This window comes from Falco peregrinus, chromosome 2 (assembly GCF_023634155.1).
Source record: "Falco peregrinus isolate bFalPer1 chromosome 2, bFalPer1.pri, whole genome shotgun sequence".
Classification (NCBI taxonomy): Eukaryota; Metazoa; Chordata; class Aves; order Falconiformes; family Falconidae; genus Falco; species Falco peregrinus.
In genome coordinates this window covers 39,300,159-39,319,603 of record NC_073722.1, presented here as the reverse complement: position 1 = coordinate 39,319,603, position 19,445 = coordinate 39,300,159, and the positions used below count along the sequence as shown (strand labels likewise).

At 45.2% G+C, this 19,445-nt stretch overlaps 1 protein-coding gene across 3 annotated transcripts in view; it reads left to right on the top strand.

The window, feature by feature from the left end:
• EXOC6B (exocyst complex component 6B) overlaps positions 1-19,445 on the top strand; it is a 311,652-nt gene that overhangs the window by 143,514 nt on the left and 148,693 nt on the right. For 2 of the 3 annotated variants that reach the window (XM_055795536.1, XM_055795538.1), the window contains exons 7-8: positions 3,409-3,585; positions 12,389-12,457. In XM_055795536.1, the coding sequence (XP_055651511.1) occupies positions 3,409-3,585; positions 12,389-12,457 (246 nt within the window). The remainder of the gene's footprint in view (positions 1-3,408; positions 3,586-12,388; positions 12,458-19,445) is intronic. The other variant, XM_055795537.1, reaches the window with a different exon arrangement.

Below are 19,445 nucleotides of genomic sequence, written 5' to 3'. Positions count from 1 at the left end.
GCCCTCCTGTTAATGGAAAAGCAATTACTATTTTTTCTGGCACGTATGTTGTGTCGTTCCAGCGTAACACCTAGGTTATGGGCTCTGCTGGTATCGCGCTGGCTCCTCGGGCTCCCAGCCGGCGGTTGATGGGCTGCACCCATTGTACGACAGAACGGCAGCTGTGCGAGGTGGCGGTCATGTGCTGGGATGTGCACTGGTGTGCCGGAAGGGAATAAACATTGGGTTACTTTGGGCCATTTGTTGGTCTTAAAGGTAGAAATCCCTGGAAAAACTCTTCTAATGTAGAACTTCCCCCCTGCTCCCGATTATTTTAAAGGTAAAAATTGCTCTTGATGGGCAAAAAAAGCATGTTTGTGCCATTAGGAGGATCCTTCTGGGTGTTTTTTGTGGATCTCTGGGAGATGGGACATACTTTTTCTTTTTGGTCTCCCTTTTTCCTTTTTACCAGTAGGTCCTTGGACTTGAATGCAGGTCAAAATTCTTCTCTTGGTAAACTTTCATTTATTTGTTTTAAAAGTATGCAAAATGTGGTGTTTGAATTTGGATGTTGAGCTCCTTGGCCTAAAGCGATAGAACTTTTTATAGAAGGACAGATTTTTTTGACTTTGGGATTTTTTCAATACCATTATTTATCAGGTCTTATCAATATTTGATTTGGATCTTATCAATATTGACATGGGGGCGATAGCTGTCATGTACTGCTGTGCTCCTCTTGTGAGCATAGCCGAAGCTGAGGGAAGACATTAACACCTCTTGTTTGAAAAGAGATGGGGGATCTAGACAATGTGTCTTCTGAGAACATGTCCACAAGTTCCTCTGGTGAGGCTAATTCTGTGTTCAGCCTAAAATCTGAACGTTACGTGCTTAAGGCTTCGGCAGTGAAGTTCAGAGCTGGCGGCAGCATCCTTCAGCTTGTTAGCCCAGATTTTTCCTCTCCCATGACCACTTTTTCTGCTATGATCTTGCTACGCCCTGTTTAATGATCCGTTTCAGGCAGAATGTTTTATCCAAAACTTTGCATTTTCCCATTCTTTGATTTCTTCCCTTTCTGGAGGAAAAAAGATTACATAAATTTGAGAGATTTTAATGAGTACACTGGGCTTTCTTTTGGTATAATTTATAGTGGATTCAGTGTTATAACTTCATTACGCTTCAGTTGAGTAACTTATGTCATAAATGGGTGTATCTGAGAGTGGAATCGAGCCTCGAATCTCTTTGTTGTGTGTGCTTCAGAAGGACCAAACGCTCACTCCCCTTTTTGAAGTCCTAATTCTTTTTATACGATGTTGCAATGTCTTTCTATAGAGTTGTGCCTCTGATGTTTGAGATTTCTAATGCAAAAAATACCACTTTTCCCCCAATTGCTTCAAGTATTGATGTTGCTAGAAAAAATTGTGTTCAGCAGTGTTCACACAGACCTTTTCCTGTGGCTTTGTTGCAAAAACCCCTATTGTTGACTCATCCCTTAAGAGATCTTTTCGTTAAGCTTGGTTAGCAGTCCCCTTGCTCAGCCGGTACTTCTCTTGTAGGAGCACTTGTAGTTAATAACAAGGATACTACTGCTTTCCAACCACTAGAGGTCAAGATTGTGCTATGGCATAGCACAGGGCTGCTCATCATGTAGAGTTTAGTTCCAATTCCTGGTGCAACCTCGTCTAGTGTCTAGTATTTAATTTTATTAATAATTGCTATAGTCATTAATTAAGACAAAGCCAATTGTATGTGCATGGTGTGGAGGGTGCTTTGCCTTACATGATGGTAGAGCCTGGCTGGATTTTGCAAGAGTTGGGATATCCATGCCCTGCATTAGTTTTAATATTCTTCAGATCTAGAAACTACACAAGTGATGGGTCTCTGATGGGGTCTTTCTTCCCAAGGAGGGATTCAAAAGGGAGTTGAGCTGAGAGAGGCTGTCAAAATAAAAATTGCTCATAAATTATTTTTGTGTGATATTAATTCTTTTAAGAGTTTAAAGGGAAATAATTTTGGAGGTTTGCACTCTAGGTAGGGCTTTCTACTTTCTGCAGTTCAGGGAGCAAAAGTAATTATTTATTTTTTTTTAATAGGTACCACTTGTTTTAATTCTCCATTGTTTTGCTAGCACAGTTGGTTTCACTGACAACCATATCTACAATATGGTTTCTAGTATTCCTTCTTCCTTCTAAAGCCAAGCTGTCACATTAGCTTGGGGCAGGGGCTGGTCCCGTTTCACCACCTCATTTGTCTCTTGTTGTAGGGGAGCAATAAAATACATGGGTGCAGGTTTGATTCTGGTTGTACAGGTACTTGCTAGAAAGAGAGCTTATATTAATAACTGAAATATATATATAAAACTCATTATTTTTTAAAAAGAAACCTACCATCTAGAATATCACTTTCAGAAAGACATCTGGATGGTTTCCATACACCTTTCTTCTTACATACTAAAATTTCATAGAAAAATATGGGAGAGGTCCTATAAATCTATGTGTATATATGCATATAAAATTCAGGCTTTCAGAGTGTTTAGTCTCTAGTTACACCAGAGCATCAGCCCACATGTGCAGAGCCACTGCATCCATTGGCTTGGCCTTTTTCCACTTCTTTGGCCATGATTTGGCACTTGTGGCCACTTGTGTGTTAGTGCTGTTCCCCCTCCTTACCCTGCCTTTTCATTTTGAATTTCTTGGTCAACTCTCTTGAACAATTGGAGCTAAACCGTTTGTCCTGTCTAATATTGTGCTTGGTAACAATGAGGAAACCAAAGGAGTTTTTGCAGCAGAGCACACGCGTTGACCTCTGCTGCAAACAAACTCCAAACCCCCAGGAACAGATACCAACAGCAGTTCCAGGGAGCTCTACTGAATCTGTGTGTTTCGCTCCCTGAATCGTGGCGCTTCTCTGAGAGTGAATTTTTGCTCAATACCTTTTACAGCTCATTCTGTACATCAGCAATGTACAATTAAGCTCTCCTGGGGTACCACAAAAATGCTTTCAGGAACCTCTGGGGTCCAGATGTGGAATGTTTTGTGCTGACATGGGTTGAAAAGAGGAACAAATCCAACTGTTAAGTATGTCCTTTAATTTAGCCTGTGACAGTCACCACATGGCCTATGGGCTAATATTTCTGCATCTGTGCTGTAAATAGATCAATATGGCAGTATGATGGGTTTGGCATCTTGATTTGTGAAGAGTCAGAATATTGTTTGTATTGTTGCGTAATCCCTGGAATGGTTTTGAAACAAATCTTCTGTTTCTTTGGAATATCTGGGTTAGGAAAAACGTAACGTTTTTAAGTTCCATTAAGTTGTGTGTTTTATTTGTCTCATTTGTCATATTTCATGACTGATCGCATCTTTTGGCTAAAAAAAAAATTTAAAAATCGGAGGATGCTATTGTAAAAGGTGAAATCTGCTTTTTTTCTAGGCACAGCAACAAAGAAACCTGGACAGTATTGTATCACAGCATCCCAGGATAAGCGGGGGGAAGAAGTCCAAGAAAGAAGTCTGCGCAAGTTCAGATCTGGAGGTAAAAAACACTAGCCCCATGTCTGAGCAAGATTCGGGTATCCTGGATGTTGAAGATGAGGATGAGGATGAAGAGGTAACTGTATAACATCAAACCCAGGAGACTGGACAGTTTGGGGGTGATCGGTAGTGTCTGTCATCTTGGATTTGTGGTGCTGAGCATGCCAGGGTGCCCTGTCCCTCTGTGTTTCAGGAAAGGCGGCTTGGAGATAGGTGTTTGGAGTGCAGGTCATGAAGTGTTGAGTTTTTTGATGTGTTCTTCATTTCTTGTAATGCGGTCTTGTGTTGGACCTTTCGGCAAGCTTTATCCGCCACGCTGGATGCTTTTTCTCTTATTGCTGAAGCCTATCTTATGTCAGAAGAATGATATTTTCAGCTGCAACCTGTAACTGAAACGGGTAGTGCTTGTTGTCCTGAACCTGACAGTCCGTGACCAGCCAGAGAAGAGGTTTAAGAACAAGTTTCTGAAGTTTAAAATAGTGTGGGTTGCTCCAGTGGTTCTGTGCTTGTGTTCTGCCGTTTTCTTTGCAGTTCAATCCTCTCCTCTTCATCTGTGCTGCACTTCCAAAGCAGACTGAGGAGATCACCACTTTCTGCACAGGAACCAAACTGTAGGGTACGACCCGGAGTGCTCACACTGCACTGAAACCATCTGGGTGGGCTATTGACTCCTACATTAAAATGCAAGTAGAGCAGAAGTTAAACAAAAGAAGAATGAGTGGGACGGACATGTTTTTTTGAAAACAAACATTGATTTGAATAGATCTGTTTTGGTGTTTCCCTGTTAAAAATTAAAAGACAGTCCTTTGATAGTTCCTGTTTCTTCTCAATCTAAAAAATCCCTCACTTACTGTGGAGTGGGTTCTTGCAGCAGTGTGAAACGTGGTGGTGCTGGTGGGGTGTCCAAAGTCGATTTGAATTAGGAATTAGAATTGAGTTTCTATTAGAATTGAGAGGTATAAGGGAAAGCATAAGGAAAACATTAAGGGGGGAAGAATTTAAAGACAATAATTGGTATAGCGCGGTTGGGTGAAATCACAGAGTAGTTTGGGTTGGAAGGGACCTTAAAGCCCACCCAGTCCCACCCCTGCCGTGGGCAGGGACCCCTCCCACCAGCCCAGGTTGCTCCAAGCCCCATCCAGCCTGGCCTTGGACACTGCCAGGGATGAGGCATCCACAGCTGCTCTGGGCAGCCTGTGCCAGCGCCTCGCCACCCTCACAGGGAAGAATTTTGACCTTGTATCCAATCTAAATCTCCCCTCTTTCAGTGTAAAGCCATTGCCCCTCGTCCCATCGCTACACACCCTTGTGAAAAGCCCCTCCAGCTTTCTTGCATCCCCTTCAGGTACTGGGAGGTGCGCTAAGGTCTCCCCGCAGCCTTCCCTTCTCCAGGCTGAACCCCCCCAGCTCTCCCGGCCCGTCCCCACCGGAGACTCGGGCACCCTCCCCACTCCGCTGCCCGGCGGGAGGTGCCCGCGGGGCGGGCGGGGCCCGGGCGGGGATGGGCGCGGCGGGAGCGGCGCTGTCCGTGGTGATGAAACAGCGCGGGGGGAGCGCCCGGCCGGGCTGCGGGGCCTCGCGCGGAGCCCCCCCGCCGCCTGGCGTCAGCCCTGCGCCCCCCGCCATCGGGCAGGGTGGGGGGCTGGGGCACCTGCCTGATGGGGGGCGGCTGCGGGCCTGGGGGGGTCAGCCTGGAGAGAAGGGGGCTGGGGGGGACCCGGTGGCTCTGCAACGGCCTGGCAGGAGGCTGTAGCCAGGGGGGTCGGTCTCTGCTCCCCAGGAACCAGCGACAGGACGAGAGCAAACGGCCTCACGTTGCGCCAGGGGAGGGTGAGATTGGGTGTGAGGGAACATTCTGCACCGAGAGGGCTGGCAGGCGCTGGCACAGGCTGCCCGGGGACTGGGGTGTCATCATGCCTGGGGGTGTTCAAAAACCATGTGGCTGTGGTGCTTGGGGACGTGGTTCAGTGGTGGCCTTGGCCGTGCTGGGTTAACAGTTGGGCTGGCTGATCTTTAGCATCTTTTCCAACCTAAATGATTCTGTGATTCTGAACCTGAAGGAGTGGTTTGTGTGTAACAGGTTGACCCTGGCCAGTGGCCACCCCTGCCCCACCCCAGTTACTCGCTCACCCCCTGCCACCCAGAATAATTGTGGGGACAATGTGAAGGGCAAAAGGGAGGAAACTCATGGGCCCAGGTAAAGACAGTTTAACAAGTAAAGGGGAAAAAACCCATCAAGTGCTGCAAAGGCAGTCACGCAGCACCTCACACCAGTAAGCCTGATGCTCAGCACCATGGGCAGACAGTGTCCGAGCAATGGCTACTTCTGAAAAATCAAATCCAAAACCCTGTCCCCTCCTGCCACCCCCACAGTTTTATTGCTGACCCTGGCATTACATGGCATGGAATAACCCTTCGGTCGGCTTGGGTCAGCTGTCCCAGCAGTGTCTGCTCCCACCCTCCTGCCCAGCCCCAGCCTACTTGCTAGGGGGCAGAGTAAGAAATAGAGACAGTCTTGATGCCATGTAAGCACAGTTTAACAACAGCTAAAACACTGGCGTGTTATCAGTGCTGGTTTGGTCACACATCTAAACCACAGTACCATGTGGGCTGTAATGAAGAAAATGAACTCCAGGTCAGCCCAGTACAGTCTGTAAAATCTTAATGAGCAGTTCTTTGATAAAGGGTTCTCAAAAGTTACAGGCTAACTGCAGAATTATTTTTTCATGGTTGATGGATTCATTCCTAGCTTCTCATTTTCTGTTGTGACTCTTTCTTCTTATGGTTGTCTGATCTATGCAGGAATACTATTAATTCGGAATCTGAGTCTCTGAAGTTAATCCTTGTTGCTTAAAATTAAGTGTCCTGAGTGCAAGTGAACTGCATCTCGCTTTCTGCACAGCCCCACGTTCTGGAGTGATGGAGAAGGCTTTCTGGGCTTAGAGGGGCAGTACTGCAACAAGTGGGCATGTGTTGTTTGCTGTGCTTTGCCCATCACTGAGATTGCTAAACCTCATGCTTCTCAAGGAAATACAGAAGATGACTATCAGAAAAACCTTGAGAAAGAAAAGGTGTCCCCTTGTAGCATAAAGTCAGTAGACAAGTAAAGGAATTATCCTAAAGCATTTGAAGTCTGTACTGGTAGATATTGCTCTTGACCTGTCACAGGCAGTAAAGCCAACCAGTAACTGCAGGTTTCTATTTGGAAGATGGCCAGTGAAGACTAGTTGAATACAGAAAGGGAAGAATGAGGGGTGCCTTGCACCCACTCCTGCCCAGAATTGTGAACAGGATGGTCCTAGGTGTTTCTGATTAAGTTGAGGCAGGAGAGCTTCCTGATCCTGGTGCACAGTGGGCTAAATATTTCCTAGAGGAAAAAAAAATCTGAGGTGCTTCAGCAGGCTGTGTTACGGAGTTCTCCACCTAGGCAGGATGAACTGTTCTGGAAATCCTGTGATTCCTTACCCATATGGAGCAATCCCTTCATCCCTGCCACAAAATCTACAGGAAAAGCTTTGAAAGGGAAGAAAGAGCAGAAGGGTTTTGCTTACACTGTTGCTTGTATTCCTGTGTAGACCATTCTCTCCCTTGGAGTGAGAAGCATAAGAGCGTTCTGCTAGCTGCATTGAAGAGGACAAATACAAGACTGCACTCCATTTCATGTTCTCCAGTTGGGAGACATTATGGTCTAGACTTGTCCCACTTAGGTACAGATGCCTTGCGGAGGTGGAAGCTCCCACTATAATCAGAGTGAGGGAACGGGCACTGCTGTAAAGTCAGCTGGGAGAAGGCTTAAATTCCGTTTTTATGAATGTCAAGTTGCAGAAGGAGAATTTGCATTTCACAGCGAGTAGCTCCACAGTCTGTTCAGTTTGTGCCAGCTGTTTCCTTTGTAGTAAAGAGCATCCAGAAGACTACAAAGCTCATCCAGATTCTTCTCATTTTCAGTGACTTTTCTTTTGCGATCTTGTTGAATACCACAGGACAAACTCGCTTGTCTTGTGCCTCGTTTCTTCTTGTCCCCAAAACAGACTGGTCAGGTGTCTGTGAAGTGGTTGGGTTGGGTTGAGTTGGACTCCCTGGTGCTCCCTTGTGAAAGAAGGGAAGTTCTAAGGAAGGACATCACACTTCAGAAAAAAACAGCCACTCAACTGTCTATGAAGAATAAATTAAAAAATTCCAGACAGTTTTCTATTTGGAGACTGAGTTTGGCACTCGACATCAGCAGGTGTGAGGTGTAGCCAAAATTCATCATGCTTCTGGCGTTCCTTCAGGTTGACCTGGCTGTAGGAATAAGTTGTAATTCTCTAAGTGAGTGTAATAGATCTCTGTTACAAAGTTTTGGGAGCTGGAGCAGGGACCCCAGGGACCTCTCTTGGCTTTCCCTGATAAACGGCTTTGTTAGATGCCATCAGCCTTCACCTTTTGTTTGCTTCCACTAGTAATTATGCAAGCCATATTTTGGACACTGAGACAAACCTCTCTATTTCCAGACAAAGCTGTCTGCCTGTTGTCTATAACATGAGCCAGACTGAGATCAGTTAGTCTGCAGGACCATCTGGCCACTTCCAATATTACAGTATCCTGAACATCCTCTTGACCGTAGGAATACATTCATTCACACCCCCCCCCCGAGGTTTAGCCATGGGACACACAGTGGGACAGTCAAAGGATGCCAAGACCATACAAGATGTAGTATATCTACAGCAGAGTTTATTCTTTACTTCCATTCAGCATGGGATCAAGTGCTTCCCAGCTGCTGGTACCCAAAGAGATTAGATGTGATTTGTTGAATCATGGAGTGGTTTGGGTTTTTTAGATCTTTAAAGGCCACCTAGTCCAACCCCCCTGCTGTGGGCAGGGACATCTTCAACCAGACCAGGTTGCTCACAGCCCTGTCCAACCTGGCCTGGAATGTTCCCAGGGATGGGGCATCTCCCACCTCTCTGGGCAGCCTATGCCAGTGCCTTACTACCCTCATCATAAAAAAATCCTTCATTATAGTCTGAATCTACCCTTTTTTAGTTTAAAACCATTCTCCCTTGTCCTATTGCTCTAGGCCCTATTAAAGTTTGTCCTCATCTTCTTACAAGTCTCCTTTTAAGTACTGAAATGCCACAATAAGGTCTCCCCAGAGACTTCTCCAGGCTGAACAGCCCCAGCTCTCCCAGCCTGCCCCCAACAGCAGAGCAGCTCCAACCTCTGTGACCATCTTTGTGGCCTCCTTTGGACTCACTCCAACAGGTCTATGTCTCCTCTGAGCTGGATGCAGTGAAGAACCAACGCTACCTTCAGCAGTAGAGTTTTTACTCTGCAAGGTGAACGGATGCTTTCTGCAGTGTATGCATCACAGGAAGAGACCCAGCCTGCTCAGCATCCTCCATGGGACCTGAGCCTTTATGATGTGGTGTTGTGTGCGCTCGTGGTCCTCTGTGCCAGCTCATCCATGTATGCTAATCAGTGGACCCGTGAGATGGTTCATAAAACACCTCTCTTGAATGCCTGGTGTTTAAGCCTTAAGCCTGGAGGTTACACAGAGACACATACGCGCGTGCACCCCACCCTCCCCTCCCCCACACACCCCCCCACACCCACCTCAGTGGGAGAGGTGTGAATGTATCTGTGCTTGTGCCATGTCTTCACATCAAAAAATAACAAGGATCACAGATTCAGGGTGTTCTATCACAATTTATCTAAAGCCAGACTGGAGCATACCTGAACTATGGGCCAGCCTTGTGTTGATGGCAGCTACAGTTGAACGTTTCCATTGGAAACTTGGCTTCCATGGGTTACAGTTGCTACAGTCAGTCTTTAACTCAACTGACAATGTTCTTGCAAAAAGAGTGTTTGGCTCTTTACAGAGAGTGGCAGGTCTGCCTCTGCTCCCAGCACCAGGAACGTGCCGGGTGCAGGATTTGGGAATGAGGTTTGACTGGGAAAATTTTGAACAAGATGAATAAATTCTTTGTTCTGCAAATCAAAAGGAAAAAAAAAAGATCAGGCTGAAGGGGAGATGTCAGGGGAGTAATCAGTCCTGTTGTTGAGGTGGCTCTAGTTCACATTTCATCATTGAGGTTCAGAAATCAAAGATCTGTTTATTTTTTTGAACACTGGTAGTGCAGCTTTGGCTAAGAAAATCAAGTCCCTCCTAAAGGGCATGTGCTAAGCTTGAATTTTTAGATATGTCTAAATATCTACATATCAGCTAAATACCCGAATATGTTAAATACTAGATATGTTTAAATTGTGCAATGTGTTAAACTAGCCACAGAGATAGCTTCATATATTCTGTATATTCAGGTCCCTGGATTGGTTACTCTGGAAGGATTTCAGAGGACAGGATTATTATGTCTTTTGTTGTAGGGCTATGGCTGTGTGTGGAAGAGGTGGTCAGGTTTTTTCCTTGAAATATATTGTAGGTTTGTAACCTGCATAAAATCCTAGCACAGTTTTTGGGTGCCTGTCTTTCTGTTTGCAGAAAGCTTTCTTGTGGTCCAGGAATTGCACTTCCACATCTGATAGTGTTCTATCCAGATTAACAGTTTTAAAGCTGTTAATGTCTCAGAGATGTTAATTCTGCAGGATAGTCCAGCATCTTTTTTTGTGAGTGTGTGTGTGGGCTTAAAAGTTTTTACAGAAGATCAGAGACTGTGAAAATGTTGCAGTCTGCTTTGAAAGAATTTCTCTGGGGGAGTAAACTCCGTTTTTGGCAATGTCCTGATTTCACAAATCTTTATCAGGAATATTTCTCCATGGACCATGTTCAACTAGTGCCCCAAATCCAAGAGGAGCAAAACCGTTTGATCCTGAATTCAAATTCATAGGAAAACATTGCCTGCTTTGATGATGTTGTGAAGGGATGACAGATTTCTCCTCCCTTAGAAAAACACAGGGTGGACTCAGGTCCATGCAGTCCAGCTTCCCCACGCTGATGGTGGTCGCCGGAGAATGGCTGGGTCGAGCAAGTACCGATACTTCTCTGTCTGCTTTACTGATCTCCAGCAGTTTCGCAATCAGGGATTTCTGAGCCAGAAGCGTTTTACTGTTCTACCAACTGGAGACCAATTGCGCTTTATGCCGGAGGACTACAGCAAGGCAAAATCTGTATCCCGAAGAGTCCACAAACCAGCTGAAATATGGCTTTGGGAGCTATTTAAGGAGCACAGAAGACCTGGGAGGCTGCAAATGGAAAATAAATGGCAAGGAAGGCATGATAAAATTGGCATTAACACAATAAAACTGCTGCCCGTCGTTTGCAGTTGTCAAATATAGTCTTATAAAAGCTAAAAGCAAGAATGTTAGTGAGACTGGTGAGCTCTGTTTCACAGCTGCTTGCTCTAGGTTCAGCTGCAACCCTTCAGCTGGGGCATGTTGAACAGCCAGGTTTGACATGGAAAGGGTCACACGGGCGATTCCAGCCCAGTATCTCGCTTGGAAACCTTCCTCCTTCCTGGTGAGCCAACCTTGCCTGTCTGTAAGACCCACTCAGATGGCATGTCGGAGTGCTTGCTGCCAGGGTGAGAAGGAAAGCCCAGTGGGATGGATGAGCCGGCTCATGCTATACCCCAGTAATACTCTTATCTGTCTGTTCCCAATGAGCTGGCTGCTTCCCTTCCCTGCACCGTCAGGTTGGGAATGTCAAGTTTTTGGGGGTCTCGAGCGATGCTGCTGGCACGGGATGGGATGCTCCCATGCCATGTGTTGCTGCTCCGTAGTTTTGCCATTGCTTCAGCTCTAACCAAGAACCTGTGCAGCGCTGAGGACTGAGTTTCTCTGCATGGAGGAGATCTTTTAACAGCTCCGGTTCTGCATTATACAGGAGGCTATGTAGTTTTTTTAAATAGCAAAACCTCCCATATTCCCTTTCCAGCCCATCATTTCTGCACTCCCCTGCTTGGAGCCATTGCTTTAGACAAGGAGGACCACTCACCCCAGGCACTTTGGGCACGGTTGGATGAGGCTTTCATACCCTCATCCAGCTAGAAACTTCCCTCTTCTTCATCCTACCTCCTTTTTAGCAGAAATGCCTCTTAAGTGTAATTAAAAATATATCAAATAAACATGTTTCCCAGGCCTGTCCATTGGTCCCTTTCATCTTTCTCCCCTTTTTTCCACCACATGTCAACAGAACACTCCCCTCCTCTCTGGATTTTGGGGGAGAAGGGTGGTTGCTTAGCTTTATGTCTTGGCCAACAAGCTTAATACTCTGTTGGCTTGAACATATCCAAAGGACACAAGCTTCTTGTATGCAAATTTCTCCTCTGATCTTTCCTCTCGCCCTCCCTCCCTCCATCCCACCCTTCAGAAATGCGCTTCCTTGTCCCTGTGCAAGACTCACTGTGTTGTTGAAAGGTGGTGGAGTCTGTGTGGCGCATGTTTTTTAAGGGGAAAAAAAAAAAAAGAATTTGTGCTTTTAAAGAAATCAAATTAGAAATCTAGAGAATAAGGTCGTGTGTCGTGTGTCCCCCCCACCCCCTGACATTGCATAAATTGCAATAGCTTGTGCCAGAATGCTTGAACTTGTATTTAAGCCTATGGTCAAAATTGAATCTCTGCTGAGCTGGCTAACAGAGGTCCAAGTGCTACAATGTGATTCCCTAGGGGAGTGTAAATAGAGCGAGACCAATATTAAATGAAATTTTCCTGCTTTGAGTATCTTTAAAATTTTTAAATCTAGGATATATTAAATACATCCTATAATTCAGATATAGGTAGATAGATATCAATTATCAATCTAATTATTACATACCTGAAATCCTGGTGTTGCTCTTTTGAGCCTGCATGCATTGGAGTTGCACTTACCTGTACGTGGTATTTTAGAGTTGCACTTGCCTAGATGTCTTCTGCCTATTTCACACCAATCTCCTGCTGTCTTTTAGGTGCCTGGGGCCCAGGACCTGGTGGACTTCTCACCGGTGTACCGTTGCCTGCACATATACTCTGTCCTGGTGAGTAACTGCCGCCCGTGAAACCAGTGCTGACGCTGGACTATGGTTTAAAGAAGACTATGTGTTGCTGCTCCTTCCATTGCTGCTGCTGGAAGGAGGAGGTTGGAAAACATTTATTAATGTTCACCTAGCTAGGAAGTGCGTTACCTGTGGTAGAAAATAGGCCAGTGGTGGATGGATTTGAGTAAAAACCTCACAGTTACTTCATGCAGGCCACAGAAATATAAAGGGATATTTTCTCCAATTATATGCAGACCCTGGGTTTATAATATACATATTTCTTGGTCATGCAGTTTTTCTCCAAGAATTCTTCTTTGACCACAGTAGCTTCATTATTCAGCACAAATGGAGAAGTTGTGGGGGAGCAGTTGTTTTTGAAGGTATTGTTTGCTGCGCTTAGAACTTTGCCGCTCTTCAAATACTGTTTGGCAGGAGCAGGTCTGCTGCCGTCCCACCAAATCCACCGTTTGGCTTTATCACTCCCAGCTTCCCAATAGGCTTTGCGTGCGCTGAAACACACAGCCAAACCGAAACTGTGATGTGTCGGTGTTTGGTTATTGTCTGAAAAGTGTACTCTGAGCAACATTGTGTTCTTGAGAGCTTCTTAGAAGAGCTCCCATCCCTGCGGATGTAGGCTGCTGGATGAGCTGTGTTTTCTCCTAGGCAGTATGAGTATGTAAGGCATTGATTTTCTTATTTATTTATAACGAGGGTGTATAAGATGCCCTTTGTAGCTTGCCCTTCAACTTTCTAATTTCTAAGATGCCTCCAGCAGCGTATGAGCCTTGTATCTGCAGGCCCGAAGAACCTGTGTTTGCATCCATTCTTTAACATCCTTTGGAGGGAGGCAGCTTGCAGAGGGCTCTTCTCCTGTGGTTGAGCAATCTGAAGCCCAGGCAGCAGATGAAAGGAGCACTCTGTTCACAGCTTTCCTCCCTTGCCACGGTGGAGCCAAGCTTGAGAGAGAATTGTTTTTAAGGCACTTCTAAAGCCAGTTTCTCCAGCAATACATACAAACGAATTTGTGAAAGGAAAAGAATTGTCATAAGAACATTTATATAAAATCTTTTTGTGCCCTCATCTGTTAATAATTATGTAATTTGGCTACATTGCCATGATATTTTATTGGAATGAAAAAGTTAACCTACCCAAAATGTGTTACTCTGTTTATCTTGGACAAAAACCTCCTCTTCAAACCCGGTTTTGGGAGCCCGGTTCAGGGAGTGTGCTAATTGAAGATTACAACTGGTCTAAAACACTTTGTGGATTTCAAAGTGTCACTTTATTTGGAGAAACTTCAGTGAAGAATACGTGTAATGAAAACAGGATTAGGAATCCTATTTGTGTAGCTTATATGCATTTTTTTAATGCAGGGGTATTTATTTAATTGTGTATTTATACATAAAGCTGTTATGAAGAGGATGAAGAGCTTTTGCCGGGGGATATAACAGTTTTGCGCATTTGAAATGGTCTTGTTTTTTTATTGGGGCTTTGTTGTTTTCTTGTTGCTTTACTTTTTAATCTGAAATAGCAGTTGGTCCTCCGGACTGTGGTAGGGAAATGCTGCTGCTCGAAGACAGGTCTCGTGGCTGGTGCTCTGTGCTGGATCTGGAGGGGATTGCCTTCTGCTGGAGCTGGGGATAGTGCAGGGGTCTCTGTGGCGGGGAGGTTCAACCCAGTGCAGGGGTGAGCATCCTCTGTCCCCAGCCTGAGCTGAGCTTATGCGGTCCTTCTTCCCCTACTCCTTCTCTATTTCAGCCAAAAGCCCTAGTAATGAGGAAAAAATAAAATACAGCAGAGCTCTAAAGAAGGTGTGTTGGTAAGATGGGAGCAAGAGAAAAAGGTAACCAGCCGTAGTAAAGGCTCCTGAAAAGAAGATTGCCCTTTTCCTGACCTGTGATTGAATCCTGCCCTGGCTTTCGAGGCCCAACTTGGGCTGAACAATGTCAGAGATCCAGCAAGCATCGAAGGAAATAGTCACATCAGTGTCAGACGGAAGGATCATAATGTAATAGTTACCAAAAAATCCTAATATTTGTCATTTACAATAGCGTTATCTAAATGCTTGGCCTGCAGTTAAAAAGGCCCACGTTGAATAAACATTGAGATATTTATTATTTTTAGTGAAATCGACCTTCCAGTCACCTCGGTTTTATGGCTGTGCTGCTTATAAATTCCCAAAGGATTATTTGAAAAATCCTACTCATATCTGCCAGCCTTATCAGCAGGGCAGAAGTTCACATATTGTAACGGGAGGTCAGCCTTCGGTCATGGTCTTACAGAGGGGGCCAGGCACCTGTAAATCCTTCCTTCAGCAACCAAGGCGAAGTACAATATCAAACAGGCAAGGAGACTTTTCCAGGAAACGCTGAACTTTCTCAGGAAGGGCAGAGGAGGGGGAAAGAAAGTGAAGGAAGGTCAGGCGGGGGTTAATTGAGAGTTGGACCTTGGCGTGGTGGTGGCTCCGGGAGGACAGGCCCTGGTGGGATGCTTTATGGGACTATTCATTGGCGATTCCTTTTCTTGTGAGAAACGGGCTGGCTGACAGTGTCTTGAGGAAGAAATGGGCGTAGGGGAGATTTTGAATATCTACAGATATCGAGCAAAACATCACAGGAGGGTATTTGTGTATTATACTGGGAGTTGCACACACGGATAACTCTTCTCTGCTCAAATAACCCTTTGATTTCAGGATATCGGTTTATGTATCTAAACAGTGCCTTGAACAACAAGTCCTTGCCCTCTCTGTGGTTTCTGCATGCAGCAAATATCCCCTGAATTGCGTGGGAAAAGGCTTCTCGGGTGACAGGTCTTGTTTTAAATCGATATGAATTGGTAACCGCTGAACAACCTTGGTGTCTTGGTGGGAATCCTGATAGTATTAGACAAATGTGTACTGTCCTTTTCCTAGGAAAACTGAAAAAAGGCTAGCTGGAACAGTGGATATAGTGGTTCTTCAGGTGGCAAGAGCATCATGTAAAGGGGTTAAGGTGGGGAGCTGGCAGCAGAGCCAGGTGACGTGAGTCCTGGGACCTGTCCTGGTCTCGTTGGTCAGTTGGCCGACGGCCGTGTCTAGTTTTAGCTGATGGTAAATGCTAAACCCCACTTAGTTTCTCTTCAGCAGCAATGTGCTATTTAAGGACATTCATCTGCAGCGTGGTTAGCCTGCTAGGCTGTTGGTATCAGGTATATCTTTTCCTTGAGTTAATAGAGAAGTTTGTTGAAAATGGTAATATTATTATATAAAGAAGAAACAAGAATATTTCAGTGAAGTGATTTTGCTATTGACTTTTTTATCTTTTATGTTGTCTTTGACCAAAGTCTATGTAATGCTCCGGTTGCTTTGATCGATATCCAAAATAAATTAGGAAAGGTGAGGTTTGGGCCAGATGGTTTATCTGCTGGAGCATCTGAACAGCTGTTGGGTGCCTTGTATTTCAAGGCCAAGACATGGAATTACTTTGCTTTACATAACAGAAAATGAAAAGCAATTTTTGTTTCATGTTTCCCGTAAGCTGTAGCAAGGCAGAAGGCAAAGAGTGAATGAAGACTAGAAAGGAATTAAAAAAAACCCAAAACAACAAACCCAAAAAAGTCAGAGCGGTTTGCACAGAGGGTGCTCCCAAGAAGTTGTCTCATAGGCAGCTGACGGTGATTTAAGTCGCTTAAGCCTTCTGCTTCAGCCAGTACTGTTGCCTGTTAGTACTCATTTCGGGTTTGCCTTAGCTAGGTGGGTTTTTTTAGCTTTATGCTAATTGGTTACGAATTACTTTGAGGTTCTTAACATGTTCATGAAGACACTGGTATTGACACTCCCAGCTCTTTGATCTGAGCTACAAAGGGGTCATTTTAGGGTAAAGAACAAGTGTCCAAAAAAAAAGAAAAAGAGAGCAGATTCTGATGTAAATACAGGCTTAAAACTGTAGCTGCCTACTAGTTGATGAAGTATTTCTGGAGAATCCCAGAGCTGCATAATTTAGATAAATAGCGGTTGACAGCTATTTACTATAAATTTGTCGTATCTCGCCATTGACGTTTTTATCTGCTGCATTGCTTCTGCCCCAAGCCTCTCTAACCCTAAACCTGCTTTGATGCATGAAATACATTAAGAAAGGTAAAAAAATGTAGAACAAATAATTAAAAAAACCCATCCACTTTACTAAAAATAATCAGTGTAGAAATGTCTTTAAATGCCTGTATTAAAATGCAAGCATTGTGCATAAACTGTACCCACTTGGTACATTTTTGCTCACCTATTTCAGTGAAGAATATGATGTTTAATATCTCTTAGCTGTGTGGAGCCAGTGGCCTTGGGAGGGAGAAACATGCATTTATTTTTGCTTACTGCTAGAATTGCTGTGTTTTGGTCACAGAAGTTGTGCGGGGACTCATGGGCTCAGGGTCTCAAGGGGGAACTGTTTGGCTGAGGATGGGAGACACCAGTTTGGATCTCCAAGCCAAGCAGATTTCATTTGAAGTGGGAGATGCTTCAAATCCAATGGTGGATTGTTGGTCTCCTCCCAGCCCTCCACTTAAATAATTGTATGTTTTTATTTCTCTTAGAAGTGTGCTAGCAATTGTGCTGCCTGCATTAATCCTCCTTTTTCTGCCTTTGTGGGCTAGTAAATTGGCAGGCTGGTTGCTCATCAGCTTGCCCGTGGTGGCAGTGACACAGCCGGTTGTTCCTGCCCGCTTCCCACCTCTCGGGGGGGAGCTCCAGCGTCCCCACCAAAATGTTTGTTCTCTCGTAAAGGGGGAAAACAATTGAAGTTCTTCTTTCAAGGGATGAGAAAGCCTCTTATAGGAACCACAATTCAAATAATAAGGGCTACCCAACCCTCTCTTTCATATGAAAATGTCTCTTTTTTCTCTTTGTAACGCTAGTTGTTTCTTTTATTTGATACTGAAACACAAACCCTACCATGGAAAGTCTGTGGTTTACTTCTATTTTTGAGATGAGTGTTGTAAAGTTTTTCCCTCCGTGTCCTTGGGAACTTTAAAACTTTTTTTTTTTGCGGGGGCGGGGAGGGAGTTGGGTGGGGGGGCAGTGGAAAAAATTTCCTTCTCGAAGTCTCTGGTAACTCCTTGTTCATCTCAGACACTTTGCAGATTGTCCCATCGTTGTGTCCTGGCATATCTCACTGTCTGCTGACTTGGCTGACCCACTGGTGCCTGGTGGAGTTAGATAGCTATAAACACAGCACTGAGATCATAGGGAAAGGCTGAGGGTGAGACACTTTGTGCACTGGATTGATAAGGACACAGGAAAAGCCATTAGAGTGAACTGGTGTCAGTGACCTGTGATAACCATTCTGTACTACGTGCTAATGGACCCTGGGTAGTGTGTCTGTCTGTAGTGGCAATAGATTTAACTTTTGTAATTGTCATATTGCTCTTTTAACCCTGTGACCTTATTACCCATGAGAAAACCACTTGGCTTCGATCAAAGAAGCAGCAAAGAAATCAGTGTTCATTCTAAGCTGGCTAGATATGATCACAGGCAGTCTTGATTCTTAAAATATTCAGCTTGGAAAACAGACATGTTAGAGGGGGGAGGGGGGGGGAAAGGGAGGTTTACTACAATAGCCTGATGCAGACTTCTTGTCACCTGAGGTTAGGATCAGCAGCTGTGCTTTCCCAGGGCTTTGCAAAGTTCTGCGCAGTCCCTGAAAACATGCTGATACTTTACATTTAATGCTGATTTCATCCTGATTCACTCAATCCCATTCTACTCTTAGTGGCTAACTCTGTTAGTCCTGGCCGGGGGAAATATATAGCTTCTGTTCACCTGATTTCATTGAATCATTCCAGATGGATGGGACCCCAGGAGGTCTCTGGTGCAACCTCTCGCTGAAAGTGTGGGCAGCTCGGAGATCAGACCAGCTTGCTCAGGGCTTTATCTGTCCTGGTCTTGAAAACCTCCAAGGACCAACACTGTAAAATCTCTCAGGGCAACCTGTTCTGCTCCATGCCCTACCTGTAGGTATTGAAGGTGGTTGTTAGGTCCCCCTGAAGCAGTCACTCCTCCAGACTGAACAAGCTCCATTAACCTCTCCTGTGGGGCAAGTGCTCCAGCCCCAGCCATCTTGGTGGCCTCCAGTGAACTCATTCTAGTTTATCGGTGTCTTTCCTGTATTTGGGAGGCCCAAAACTGGATGCAGGGTACAGATACAGCCTTAACGAGTGCTGCATAGAGGGGGATAATTGCTTCCCTCAATCTACTGGCTTTGCTCCTGTTAATACAGCCCAGGAGGCTGTTGGCCACCTCTGCTGCCAGGGCAGACAGCTGGCCCGTGTTCAGCTTGCTGTCTGCCAAGGCTCTTGGTCCTTATCCATGGAGCTGCTCCCCAGGCAGTCAGTACCCAGTCTGTGTTGTTGCAGGAGGCTCTTCCTTCCCAGGTGCAGGACTTGGCATTTCTCCTGCCTTATTTTCATCAGGTTCCTGTCAGCCCATTCTTCCAGCATGTTGGGACTCTCTGGCTGGTGACTCTGCTCTTAGGTGTATTGACTGTTCCTCCCAGTTTGGTGTCCTCTGCAAAGTACAGGAGAGCATGCTGTGTTGCTTCTCCCAAGTCACCGATAAAGATGTTAAGCAGGGAATGTCCCAGAGCAGACCCTTTTTAGTTCCTCACTTGTTACCAGCTCCCATGTAGGGTACAGTTCATTAATCATGGTCCTCTGAACCTGACTGCCCCACTAGTTATTTGCCCATCCAGCTCATCACTCATCCAGACTGAGACATCTGAATTTAGGTACAGGAATATTATGGAAAAGCATGTCAAAAGCCTTGCTGAAGACAATGGCACCCACTGCTTTCCCTTCATCCATAAATCCTATCACTCTATCATAGAAGGCAGTTGGATCATCGGAATGACTCCTCCCTGTTAAATATGTGCTGGTTTTCCCCAGTCCCCTTCTCCTTCATATTCCTGGAAATGTGTCCCAGGAGGACTCAGCCCATGACATCCTCAGGGACCAAAGTGACGTT